A 14,238-nucleotide genomic window follows, 5' to 3' on the forward strand; every position below is an offset into this window, starting at 1 on the left:
TCTAGAGCTTGATAAAGTGCTGGTTAAATTTATCTGGATAAATACGTGGGCACAATATCCTTTTAATAAAGACTCTTGGTAGCAGACATACACTAACTTTTCAATACCTACTAAGGACAAATTTCACACAGAGGTTTATTTTTATTTATCTATTTTTGGTGAGGGAGATTGGCCCTGAGCTAACATCTGTTGTCAATCTTCCTCTTTTTGCTTGAGGAAGATTGTCCCTAAGCTAACATCTGTGACAATCTTTCTCTATTTTATATATGGGATGCTACCACAGCATGGCTTGATGAGTGGTGTGTAGGTCCACACTCGGGATCTGAACCCGTGAACCCCGCGCTGCTGAAGCAAAGTGCATGAACCTAACCACTATGCCACCAGGCCGGCCCCAGACCAATTTCAGAGGGGCTGAATTTTAAGAACTTTACATGTAAATAATCAGAACTACATAAAGAGAAAGGAACATTACTTTTCAGTAAATACTGTTGAGCTATTTAGTTATCAGCATGGAGACAAATTACGATACAACAGATTCCAAATGAGGCAAAATCTTAAGCTTATCTTAAAAATTATTTTAAACTAGGAAAAATAACAAAACAAAGAATAGTACCTTTATTCCAGTGAAGAAGAAAAATACATTTCTGAATCTCGAAGAACTAAGATACCATCAGACACAAAATAGGAACATTCCAAGGTTCATAAATTCTTCCCCAATTCTCTGCTCCCTCAATTCAAAACGAAAAAAAGTGAGGGGGAAATAATTGCTCTTTTCTGTGACAATCAGCCTATCAGCCTCCCATCACTTGAATTGCTTCTATGGCCCTTGTCACCTTCTCCACAGCATCACATTATTTAAGTTCCTGTTTTCTTTTCCCCATTACACTGCAGCAGGTGCCTTTAGGATTGTCTTTAACAATCCCTTATATAAAACAGGTGTTCTACAAATAGTTCTTGAACTAATGCATATCTGAATAGAAAACAAATTTTTTTTATTTCTGAAGATAAAATATTTTTTAAAAACCAGAATGTAGAAAAATAACCATGAACAAAGACAATGATAAAATCTTACTTTCCAAAATATTATAAAGAATTAATAAAATAAGATTGACACCAGATTTTAATTGATAAGTGATTAAGGGTGAGGAACAGATTCTGTACACACAGGAAAATACAGACAGAAAATTACATCCTTTATTATCCATTATTAAGGAAATGTCCATTTCCACACAACTATTAAATTACTAAAAAATAAGTTAAACTCAATGTTGGTGGAGGAAAACCTAGATCACTGTTAATTGGCTCCATTATTCTGAAGAACAACATGATAACATGTGAGTGCCAGCCCAGGCTTTAATTCAGAAATTCCACTTCGGGCAGTAGACTCTAAAATTCCATCACCCCTCACTCTTCTTGGGCCCCTTCCCTGCTTTTTTTCTAGCACTTACTATGGTCTAACTCTAGCTATATTACTTGTCAATTTTGTTGCAGGCAGGACCTGTTTTGTCACTGTCATACCCTCAGTGCCTACAGCAGCCTGCCATATAGATGGTGCTCAGTATTTGTTGAATGAATGAATGAATGGTCTAAGGAAACAAGTTCTTGCCTCCATACCTATATATGGGTATAGTATATAAAATTCATAACAGCATAATCTATAATTACAAAAACCAGAACCTACATACTCAGAGAAAAGCTAAGCAAATTAGAATATAATGACACCATAAAATGCTGAAGAGCCATTAAACATTAAAAATTTAGTGAAAGTATTTACAAATTAAGTAGGAAGAAACATAACAGCAACATTCATATCATGTAAAAAATGTTTTGTGGTGCTTTGTCCATTCAGCACTGTAGTTCATATGAAGCTTGTATAAATACTGAAGTATTAATAAAAGAATCATTAGATTCTTTAATAACTACTTTAAGTTACTTACACTTATAATTTTCAAATATTCTATCAGGTCTGCAGTATGTTGAGAAGAAAAGCAGCTACTGTTTCAGTGGGATAACTAACACACAATAAAAGGCACCCATTTTGAGAATACCCCTGGTGTCCACTCTGAAGTGACCTTGACTGAGGGGCTGAGTGGGGCAAATTGTCAGCTACAGGATGCTAAAGCAACAGTTCACCTCCTGTGGTCTTCACAGATGAGAGAGGCACCAGCTCGTCGCCAAGGCCCCAGCCCACCCGGCTGCAAGAACATTCCTTACCCCCTCACCAAGGCCATACACAGTTGGGCCCTACATAAGGCCTCATGTGACCAAGGCCAGGGTGCCAGGCCTTTGATGGCTAGGTCTCATCAGCATATGGGCCAGGCACCACAGAAACAGGAGGAACTGGGGGCCGGCCCCATGGCATAGAGGTTAAGTGTGCGCGCTCCGCTGCTGGCGGCCCGGGTTCGGATACTGGGCCGCACCAACGCACTGTTTGTCAGGCCATACTGTGGCGGCATCCCACATAAAGTGGAGGAAGATCAGCACGGATGTTAGCTCAGGGCCAGTCTTCCTCAGCAAAAAGAGGAGGATTGGCAGGGATGTTAGCTCAGGGCTGATCTTCCTCACAAAAAAAAAAAGAAAGAAAGAAACAGGAGGAACCGAAGCTGTGAACTGGGCTGGGAACCTGCCTCTGGTTTCCTTGAGGGTCAGTCAGCAAATGTGGACTTGAGAGTCAGGGGTCCATTACCTACAGCCCGGTCTACAACCTTGAGCATGCTTTCAAACCTCTTTAAGCCTGTCTCCTCACTGGACTTAAGGGAAAATACCTTTGCAGGATGAAGGTGAAAATTAAATGAGACAATCCATGGGAAGCCACGAGGTGGGACCTCACTTGATACTGGCCATGACTATCCTAGTTGTCACCTTGGATGCCTGCCATCCAGGACTGTCTCCCAGCTGGCACATTCATACCCACTCTGGCTCCGGAAGGCACTCAACTGGAAACGGGTAGTTGGGGCTAAAGCAAATCTACACGGAAGGCTCCAAAGGACCCCTTTTCACCCAGGTTCCACATGCAGCGTCTCTCAGCAGAGGCAGGGCTGCAGAGTCCTCACGTGTTTTCTGAGCAGGGCCCAGGGGAACAAAGGCATACCGTCACAGCACCATTCGACCATCGTTGGGTCACGCGGAGCTGCCAGTCCAGCCTGAGATACTACTACAAAGGTGTAAAGATCCATTCCTACTCGGTTGCTTTATCTTTCACATCTGAAAATAGTCAAGGTATCTGCAGCTGCCTCTAAGTGAGGTCACAGAACAGCAGGAGACATTCCTTTGGCGAAAAAGGACACACTCTTGTCCTGTATCTTGTACTGGTAAGTGAGGCTCCGATCCCGCTGGGCTGTGAGCTGTGATGGTCTCCTCCACAGGATCCTCAGCTACAGTGACAGGGAGAAGAATGAAAGAGGAGCACCCACCCCAAATACCGAACCCCACCTGCCTCCTCCATAACCTTCATTTGAGGCCCCTATGAGGTAAGTTTCATGAGCCATGCCATAATGGGACCAAGTTCTAAAACAAAGCTTATCACCAGCTAACTAAAAATAAAGGTTTCCCCTCCATTACAATAGTGATATTTGCTCATTACAGAAAACATGGAACAAAAGAAAAGGAAGAAAAAAGGCATCCAGAGAAAAACCATTAAAGTATTTTTATGTATTTCCCTTTGGTCTTTTTTCTATGCATGGGTTTGTACTTGTTGGCTTGTACTTGTTGGCTAGATTGTTGGCTTGTACTTGTTGGCTAGACTGATTATCAAAATCAACACATCAGAATCTATATTCAATTCAGAGGCTCAGGCAGGCTAGACATTTATTTTGATGATGTCACCGCCTAGAATGCTCGGGGGACTGGCTTCAGAGCCAGGCCACAAGCTGCCCAGCACAACCCTCTCCTCACGCTGTGCCACAGGCGCCACCAACACAGCATTTCTGGGCTTGCTCATTTGCTTTATTTTCCATTGCTGCCTCTGCATGACTCTAGGCCAAAATGCCTACCCACCCTTAACAGGTCAAGAGTGGTCAACATAAAGTTAACCTGGAAGCTGTGGCAGAGTCTTTGGGGTGATTCCAAAAGAGAAGTTTCAGAAAGGAGACAACCATGGCAGCCCCTTGGGAGGAGCAGAACCCGACCTCCCTCCCAGAGCAAGCCTCTTGGCTTCTGCCCGAGTACTCCAAACCTTCTGGTCAGAGGCGGCAGCAACCCTAGCCGTGGGTCCAGCCTCCCCAAGTCTCTATTTTAAAAGGAAGAATGTTGACCTGAATATACAAAGCCTATTGTAGTCCTGCATAGAAATTTTACTGTTTGATAGCACTGCCCCTGTACTCCACTCCAGATAGCTGTCTCCTCTTTAGGAGCCTCACAGACGGGATACTGTGGAAACCTGCACTGGCGTGTGGGGCTAAGCACTCTCCGGAGCAGACTCTGACTTGCATTCACACAACTTCCATCTGAAGCAATACCCCAACCAGACAACCCCTTGAGCCCAACAGTATCCCATGTGAAGTTTAGACTGAGGCACAGAGGCAAGCAGCCCGCTGCCCAGTAAGGCCCTGGCCCCAGCCCCTGCGCACCTGCCCATGAACATCCCTGCAGAAGCCAGTGGCCAGGCCCTCGGCCCGCAGGATCAGGTGGCTCTGGTGACTAAGGCCATTCAGCAGGATGTCGTTCTCCTCGTCCTCAGCGTCTCCACTGTCATGCACAAGTGCCACTATGTTTCCCTGCAACAGAGATACAAGAAAGAAACCTGACTGGAAGGGATACCAGGATCAGGGAGCATTGGGCTCTCAGTGCCTCCACACCCTTGCACACCCTCTCACAGATCAGCCTCCCTGCTGCTGCTGCAACCATCCCCTTTGTGGGAAGGACCCTTGCCTGGGCTCCAGGACCCTAATTCCAATCATCTGCTGGACAGTTTCACCAGCACATCTAACCGGTACTTCCAGCTCAGTCCATCTAAAACCAAGCTAAGCCTGTGGTCCTCCCTAATGTTAGTAAAAGGTGCCACCATTCTGCCAGGCACCAATCCATCCAGTCAACAGTTCCTAAGTGCTTACCATGTGCCAGACCCCACCGTGGGGATACAGGTGAGAGACGTGGACCCTGGAGACAGACAGATACTGACAATACAGGATATAACACCCGGAGGAGGGAAGCACGGGGTGCTGGGGAAGCACAAAGAAGAGGCATCCTGTCTAGCTTGGAGGGGAGGACCAGGAGGTGGGCACACCTGAGCTGAGTCAGAGGACAAGTAGGAGCTGGCCAGGCAGAACCAGAGGGGAAGGTCAACCCCATCAAAAGGGGACTCCTTGAATAAGAAGTCCGTTCAGGACCGGCCCCATGGCTTAGCGGTTAAGTGCGCACGCTCTGCTATCGGCGGCCCGGGTTCAGATCCGGGCGCGCACCGACGTACCACTTCTCTGGCCATGCTGAGGCCGCATCCCACATACGGCAACTAGAAGGATGTGCAGCTATGACATACAACTATCTACTGGGGCTTTGGGGAAAAAAAAGGAGGAAGATTGGCAATAGATGTTAGCTCAGAGCCAGCCTTCCTTAGCAAAAAGAGGAGGATTAGCATGGATGTTAGCTCAGGGCTGATCTTCCTCAAAAAAAAGAAAAGTCCTTTCAAAGGAATACTGTCCAGGTGTTAAAAAGAATGAAGCAGATCGTGTGTTCTGTTTTCAGGCAATGGACACCAAAACATACTGTGTATTATTAAATGAAAAAAGTACCGGGCCGGCCCTGTGGCTTGGTGGTTAAGTGCGCGCGCTGCGATGCTGGTGGCCCGGGTTCGGATCCCGGGTGCGCATCGAGGCACCACTTCTCCGTTCATCCCGAGGCCGAGTCCCGCATACAGCAACTAGAAGGATGTGCAGCTACGACATACAACTATCCACTGGGGCTTTGGGGGGAAAAATAAAATAAATAAAATCTTTAAAAAAAAAAAAAAAAAAGTACCTAACAGTGTGGATGGTAGGTAACCAGTAATGTGAAGAAGAATGCTGGGAGATAAATATACATACAAATATGTTCATAATTGCATAGACTCTCTAGAAGGATATACATTGGAGGGAAGGGGACAATTTATCTTTTATACTATTTATTTCCTCTTTTTTCTTTTTTTTTTTCTTTTTTTGAAGATTTTATTTATTTATTTTCCCCCCAAAGCCCCAGTAGATAGTTGTATGTCGCAGTTGCACATCCTTCTAGTTGCTGTATGTGGGACGCAGCCTCAGCATGGCCAGAGAAGTGGTGCGTCAGTGCGCGCCCGGGATCCGAACCCGGGCCGCCAGCACCAGAGCGCGCGCACTTAACCGCTAAGCCACGGGGCCGGCCCCATCTCTTTTTTCTTTTTTCAACTATTCCCAAATTTTACCTTTTCAACTAAAAGAAGTATTTTTACAAGAAGAAGGTGGTAGTGGGCCACAGAGCAAGCTGAGCTGCAGAAGGTGGCTTTGACTACTTCACTGTCACCCCAAACCCCACTGAACTATATCCTCCAAACCCCTTCCATTCTCTCCATATCACCCTTGTTCCTGGCCCCGTGACTGTAGCCAGGACAGCCTGAAGTTCCCCTAGACACAGCTTCCAGGCAGGACCTTGCACACAGGAGGTGCTCAGCGTGCAGTGCTGGGTACATGCACCCCTGGCTCACTCAGTTAGCTCTCTCTCCTACTGCTCTGCACACACAGCCTGACCACACTGTGCCAAGGTCCACAGTTCCTACCAGCTGCACCATCACACACTGAAGACTGGCCGCTATGGGCCAGACACTGTGCTGGCGTGTTATAAGCTTCATCTCACTTAACTCTTGCAGTCGAGCTCCTGTGAGGTAGGCACTATAGCCATTCCTATTTTATAGGCTGGCCTACTATTATTGTTAAAATCTCTATAATGGCAAAATCTCTATTTCTGCCTCATAACTTGACAATAAAGGTTACATCCTATACTCCTATTGCACCTTATAATTTTTAAAGCAGTTTACACCCATTATCTCAGCTGATCTTCAAAACACACTCAGAGCAACAATGACTTGCCCTAGGACACGAAGGACTGCTGCAGCACCACACGTACCCAGCCCCATTACAGACAGTGCTGGCCAACCCTTTAGTTTTGAGAGCTTTACTTTTTAGCAATGGCAAGTACCAGGAGACAAGGGTGAGTAGACCAAAAGATTTCTGGGCCTGCCAGAGCAAAGCCAAAACCCAAGCAATTGAACAAAAAAGATCACTGCAACTGAGTGAGGTCTGGGCCTGTCTGGGCCCTCAGAGGTCACAGGTGGGAGCACGAACAGCAGGTCCATCGGTACCTTTAGTTCGCAGCACACAGTGGCTCTGCAGTAGTGGATGAAGTCCAGCACGGCCACTGCCCCCACACCCAGGCTCAGCAGCACACTGAGGTCGTCCACCAGCAGCACCGGGCACCTCCACGCAGCCTCCGCATTGTCCACAGGCTTCAGGGCCTCTCGCACAAACTCATACAGTGGCTGCAGGTTCTCAGCGTTGGCCTCCCTGGGACACAGGGCAAAAGTCACCAGAGAGTTCACTCTGGAAAAGTTTATTTGGGAACGAGCAGCTCCACAGGAAAGTTAGGGGGAGGCAAAGAACTGGATCCCAGTCCTTGGAAGCAAGGGGTTCACGATCTGGTTGGGAAAAAAAGGCATGCATGTGCACAAGAGTAAGCTGTACTTCAATTCAAATATTCCTTGAGGCCTACTAGGTACAAAGCACTGTGCTAGAAACTGGGGGACACAAAAATAAATAGCATGTGGGGCCCTTAAGAGACACCACACAGCCTCTCAATCCAAAAGCTGAAGGCATCTAGAAGATTAATCTGGACTGGGCAGGCAGGAGAAGTCTTCCTATGAGGTCATAATTGGGTATAAAAAGCTAAACAGCAGTTTAAGTGCCTTGGTGGTGAGGAGCAGTGGTCTAAGGGCTGCTTGTGCACATAAGAGATTTAACCTGTTTCTCACACAAGCTGGCCCAGCTATCTCCATCTCCCCAATGACTACCCTCCACAGGAATTTCCCAGCAACAGTGGAGGCTCAAAGAGCACCAGAGGACAGGCCCAGGCACCTGCCCACTGCCCCATGCTCCAGGGCTGAGCCCCGCTAACAGCAAGGATAACTCCCTGCAGCCTGGGCTCAGGTGTAACCAGGCCCATCATTCAGGCGAAGATACCCAGGTTCAGAGACGCAAAGGGCTGTGTGTGAGGCCACATGCACAGGGCCAGGGCACATGGCTTTTGGACTCCACCCTGCCTCCCAGCCACTGAATAAGGTTGAGTCTGAGAGAGGGCGCAACGGGGAGAGTTCCTGTATGGACTGCTTTGTGGTGGAGTAAGCACAACAACCAGGCAGGGAGTCTGCACAGAGCTGTTTATGGCTGATGCTCATAAAGGATGAGAAGGAGGAAAACTACTCTCAAATACCAAACCAGCAGTTGACAAACTTTTTCTCCAAGGGCCTGTTGAAATACCAGAGAAGTGTCTGGCTCCTGAAGCCACCTCTGTCCTCTCACACCTGAGGAAAAGGAATCACACAGCAACCCTGGTCTAGGCCCAGCTACCAGGAGTACACTTCTGGGCTGGGCTGCAGGCTGACTCACCTGAGAAACTGCAAGGGGTGTGGCTCCTCCTGAGCCCTGAAGAAGACGTCCACTGAGGACTTGAGACCCTCGAGGAACACAAGCTGCCCACGTTCCCGTGCCGTGGTCAGGCTAACACCCTAAACATGACCAAGAGGAGAGTGAGTTACTACGCTGTGCAAGGGAACCCATCAGAAAGGCTAGACTCCAGCTCACAAGGGGACACAGGACACATTCCAAAGCCTGCACATGTGTACCTGTCCACCCGACATACAGGGCCCATGTCTTCTTTCTTCTGGGTGTTCCCAACCCACAATGCCCGTTCCGTTTTTCAGATGTGCATTTACATTTAACTGTCACATTTCTTAAAAACTTACAATCTTTTTCTTATATATTTATTTTTATGATTACCTAACACCTGTTTTAAATTCATAATAGTAATATAAAGTTTCCTTTTTAAATGCAGGTATTTACAAAATTAAGCAAATTTAAAAACAATAAGTTGGGCCGGCCCTGTGGCTTGGTGGTTAAGTGCACGTGCTGCGATGCTGGTGGCCCGGGTTCGGATCCCGGGTGCGCATCGAGGCACCACTTCTCTGTTCATCCTGAGGCCGAGTCCCACATACAGCAACTAGAAGGATGTGCAGCTACGACACACAACTATCCACTGGGGCTTTGGGGGGAAAAATAAAATAAATAAAATCTTTAAAAAAAATAAATAAATAAATAAAAAATAAAAACAATAAGTAAATAATAACAATAAGATGGTGGGAGAATGACCAAGATCTGGAAAATGCTGATGCAGGAAAAAGGGCCAGACTTTTGGCTTTGAACTTCACAAACCCTCTCGTTTACCCATCAGTGGCACAGGACCTCAGGGCTGTTCTGAGGTTTGAATAGGCCAAGAGGAGGTGAGAGGCAAGTGACAAAAGCACCTCTCCCACTTGGGTCCTAAGCCCTAGACTTAGGAAGAGACAGTGGGGACATCCAACTTGGCAGCAGACCAAGCTGTGATCTCTAACCCAGCAGGACCAAGATTCAAGTCCACACTGAGAAGGAGAAAACCTTAACTGGTGTAGAATCAGTAGAGGTAGGTTTGATTAATTAATAACAGATCTGGTTCTACAAACCCTAAATTAATAAAACACGCAGAGATGCTGCCTTAGCCCTTCAGATAAGGGGTTCAGGATCCTACAATTTCCTTAGTCCCTTCTTTGCTAAGTTCTCTACAACCCAACCAGGGAAGCCCAGCCTTAGACCACGCTCACATATGCATGACACACACACACTCAGGGACCTCACCACCAAGTTCTAAAATATTTACCAGCTTCTGTGCCACGATATTGTAGTGACTGAAGGACTGGATGAATGCCACAAAGCAGACTTTACAATTAGCTGGAAAACAAAATAAATTGATTTTTAATAAAGTCCCTGCTTACAACCAGTTTTGTACACTTCATACCTCTGGAAACAAAAGCACTGAGGCAGGTCTAGAGGCCCAGATGCCTTGCAACTTGACATAACCAATTTGATTCTAAGATGCACTTTTTTTTCTTATTTAATAGTTATACCTATTCCATTGATTCTGAGATGTACTTCTTCTGTTAGACGTATTACTAGGTATCTTATTTTGTTCTATTGTAAATAAATTGTGGTTTTTAAAAAATTATATTTCTCTGCTTGTTATTGGTGTACAGGAATACAACTGATTTTTTAAACTGGTCTTATATCCAAGAGGATATAAGGGGAGCACAAAGAAGCTCTAGCTACTTTACTGAACATAATTCATTGTAATAATTTATCTGTAGATTCTCTTGCTCTTTCGATGCTGACAATAACATCATCTGAAAAGAAAATAACTTCCAAAGATGTAAATTATTACAACTAAGAGTGCCAAGGTCTACCTATATCCTGGCCTGGTTCAGTAAGTACTCAAGAAGAATCAATTGATAAATGAGTCTTTTTTTCATTTGGCTGTTTTCCTATTCTAATATATTTCCATGTGTAAATTGCAGTGGCCATGCTGTTTTCCTCCCCGTGTTCTTTAGGAAGCGTCTACTGCCAGGGCAAAGTATCAACGGGTTGAGCGCCCTGAGATCTCAAGATACACAAGGACTGAGGAGCAAATAAATCAGGAGGCCACATAAACACCTCAGTGAGGCAGTGCCTGTGCAAAGTGTGGAGAAGGGGAAGGTAGGCTATGGATACAGTGAGCACATGCCACTCCTTGGCAGGGGTGGGGAGGGAACGAGATGGTCCAGTAATCTATTACCTAATAAACAGCCCTTTGGCTACCCAGACACCAAAGCTCTGGCTAGTTAACAATACTCCCATTGATTTCTGAAACAGGGGTGTTGTTCTGTTTTGGTTTTTGCCTTGAGTTTCTTTTTCTACAGCATCAATGAGATTCATACCTTTGAGGTAGAAGGAGAGAAAGTGGTGCACAAGGAAACTGCCATCTGTCTTGGCATCACACAGTAGAGTCAATTTCCCCTAAAAGTTGAAAGGAACACAAAAAAGTGAACTAAGATTCCCTGGAAAGAGGTCAGTTGAGTATAGAAATCTAGTTGGTTGTGTCCACTTCTAAATTTCTACACCTGGAGAGTCTATTTTTTAATTATATATATTTATTTTTAAATTATATACATACTAAGTTTACAGAAAAAAAGAAAAGAAGTCAAAATTATGGAAAATTTGACTTCACTCCTCACCTTAGTAAGTCAGTGACCAGTCTTGGGGATAATTAGATCCTGAATACATGAAGTTTTTGCCATCAGACTCCAACAAAAATCAGACTGCCAGGACTGGACGGGACCTTCTAAAAGGTCAACTGATCCAATTTCCTCCCTATTTCTAATTCTGATGCCAATTCTGTCCTATAGAGAGGAGGAGAGGGAAGAAGTAGTTGTTGACAGAGACCTCCAGTAACAAAGTTCTCCTCCCAATTGCCCTGGACACTGCTTCGGGCAGAGCTCTGATCATGGAGAGTTCTGGAAAGACCACTAAAGATGGCCCTGCTCCAGCCACTTCTAGTTCCTTGTCAGTGTCGGGGAAGGTCAGGATCAAGTGGTATTATACATGCCACCTCTGTGCTGTTGTGACTTTTTTTCACTTATAAAATACAAAAAGATCAGGGGCCAGCCAGGTGGCGTAGTGGTTGGGTTCCTACTCTCCGCTTCCGTGGCCTGGGGTTCACAGGGTCGGATCCCAGGCAGCATCCCATATAAAGCAGAGGAAGATGGGCACTGATATTAGCCCAGGGCCAATCATCCTCAGCGAAAAAGAGGAGGAATGGCAACAGATGTTAGTTCAGGGCTCATCTTCCTCAAAAAAAAAAAAAAAAAGACCACACTATCAGGCCTTAAGGGTTATCCCCAGCGCTGTCATTTTCTGGTGCCCACTTCCATCCTCCATTCCTTCACTCCGGCCCTGTGCTGAGGTCTTTGGAGGTGCCAGTAGTAACTGGCAAGGTAACCAGCGCCATCTGGAGGCACGGACAGACAAGAACTGCTGGGCCACTGAAATCTACAAGATCTATTGAAAGCTACAATTTGCCTGGCACTATGGGTCATAAAAAGGCTTTACACACATGGTGCCTTGGCTATCTGGAGGAGTTCATCATTTCATTAGGAAGACAAAGGTCACGAAATAAACCAAATATCTTACTAGGAAAGGTAAACTCTGTGCTAAAACGCGAAAAGTTTCGAGGTGCCCTAGAGTGCGGGAAGCAGGGTGGAGAAAAGTGCCGAGGCTATAGTGCCAAAGACAGACTGGATACAACCCAATGTTGGCTGAGAGCAGCTTCAAAGAGCACTATTGGAGTCCATGAAGAGGACGGGGGGGAGCAGCGCTCACTGCGACCTGGCAAATGCTCCCGGGCCACAAAGCGGTTAAGAAGCTGGCCCCATGTGAAGGGTGGAGAATCAAACTCCCCTCTCCTCTCTGGCAACCTGCTCTAGGCGCCGGGAACCCCCAGCCCAGTGAGCACGCACAGGGCTCCCTGGTACACGTCTGTGAACTAAGCCAATCCAAACGTCGAACATGCTTCCTGGGAACTTTCAAGAGCACACACGGCCTCTAAGAAGACGCGAGAAGGTCCAGAAGCCCACCTTCGGCAGGCCCAAGTATCTAGCCCAAGCCCCGAGGCGGCCGTCGCCGCCCTACAACTCCCAGGCGCCGCCGTGGCCACAGAGGTCGCGTCTTTCTCCCGGAGATGTAGTCTTCCGCCACGCTCCCGAGACCAGCCCCCTTCCCGACCGCGCGACATCTTACCTGCTCCGCCCTGTCAGGGGTGGTGTTGAGAAGGTTATTGAGTTCCGGGAACATTCCGAGCCCCGAGGACGAACGCCCCAAGTAGACGACGGAGAATACGGAGCAACCCACACATTGCAGGGTCGCGCGGAAGGAGCGCGCATGCGCAACGCCGCGTCTAGGCGCTTGCCGCAGCCAATCAGGCGGGCGCCTTGATCGGGGCCGCTCCCGGCGCACGCATGAGGACGCGACCCTGGCGGGGGTGCTGGAGAGTGAGGGGGTGTGTGGTTTTTTGCCTGAGGGTCCGAGGCTCCCGAGCCTTCGCAGTGGCCCCCGGCGCCCCACGCGACTGGGTCTTTTCCTCCTTCATTTGGCCTCACTCTCTACCCGGCCCCGGCCTTCTGGGCAGTACAGTCCGTCCCTCCACACGTGCCAGTCGAGTTACTGCTGTGTGTCCCACACTACTAGAAGTTCGGGCTGCTTCGGTGAGCGAGACGCGCGAAGGTGCGTGCCTTCGCGCAAAGTAGAAAAGCATCCAGGGCCGGCTTCGTGGCTTGGCGGTTAAGTGCGCGTGCTCTGATGCTGGCGGCCCGGGTTCGGATCCCCGGCGCGCCCCAAGGCACCACTTCTCTGTCCAACCCGAGGCCGAGTCCCACGTACAGCAACTAGAAGGATGTGAACCTATGACATACAACTATCTACTGGGGCTTTGGGGGGAAAAAAATGAATAAATAAAATCTTTAAAAAAAAAAAAGAAAAGCATCCAATCCAAACATACTAAACACGGAATTATATGCTGTTGAAAAGCTCTATGGAGAAAAGCAAAAGCAGAATAAGAGAGTAACAATGGGGGAGGGATAGGTTTTGAAATTAAAGAGGTTGTCAGGGTAGGCTCACTAAGAAAATGGAGTTGGAACACGCCCTGTATGCCCTTCCTCAGGGCCTTTACACTACCTGTTCCCTCTTCCTGGAATGCTCTTTTCCCAGATCCTCAGCCGATTAAAAAATTAAAAGGATTAAAAAATTCCTTCAGGTCTCTGCTCAGATGCCACTTTGTCAGCAAGGCCTTCCTTGAGCACCCTATTTAAATTGCAAACTGCCCCTTTCCCAAGGCGTCTTATCCTTTTCTCCTGCTTTTATTTTTTCCATAGCATTTCTTTCTGGTGTACCATATATAGGTCTAGCCCAATCGGCCTCAGATCACCAGGGACAAACCTGTAATTCGACAAAGTCAGGTTTATTGGCTCACTGCAGTGAGGAAAATAGCACACTAGTGGAGCCCTGGGGCCTGTCACCAAACAAAGGAAAGAGTTGTTTTAGGATTTGCAGAAGGGTGGAGTTCAGGTGAAATATAAATGAGGCAGTGTTTTGATAGGCTCAAAGCAGAGCACAGCTATGTGTA

At 47.0% G+C, this 14,238-nt stretch overlaps 1 protein-coding gene across 1 annotated transcript; it reads right to left on the reverse strand.

Moving 5' to 3' along the window:
* Positions 1-1,172: 1,172 nt before the first annotated feature.
* On the reverse strand, positions 1,173-12,986 carry ELP6 (elongator acetyltransferase complex subunit 6). The gene is made up of 7 exons (XM_004419634.2): positions 12,858-12,986; positions 11,000-11,078; positions 9,910-9,980; positions 8,607-8,725; positions 7,307-7,508; positions 4,569-4,715; positions 1,173-3,374 (listed from the first exon to the last, which is right to left on the reverse strand). The coding sequence occupies exons 1-7, from the start codon at positions 12,909-12,911 to the stop codon at positions 3,246-3,248; spliced, it is 801 nt and encodes a 266-aa protein (XP_004419691.1). The 5' UTR covers positions 12,912-12,986; the 3' UTR covers positions 1,173-3,245.
* Between the last annotated feature and the right edge of the window lie 1,252 nt (positions 12,987-14,238).

Source organism: Ceratotherium simum, chromosome 5, assembly GCF_057802395.1.
Source record: "Ceratotherium simum simum isolate JZ-2026a chromosome 5, ASM5780239v1, whole genome shotgun sequence".
NCBI lineage: Eukaryota > Metazoa > Chordata > Mammalia > Perissodactyla > Rhinocerotidae > Ceratotherium > Ceratotherium simum.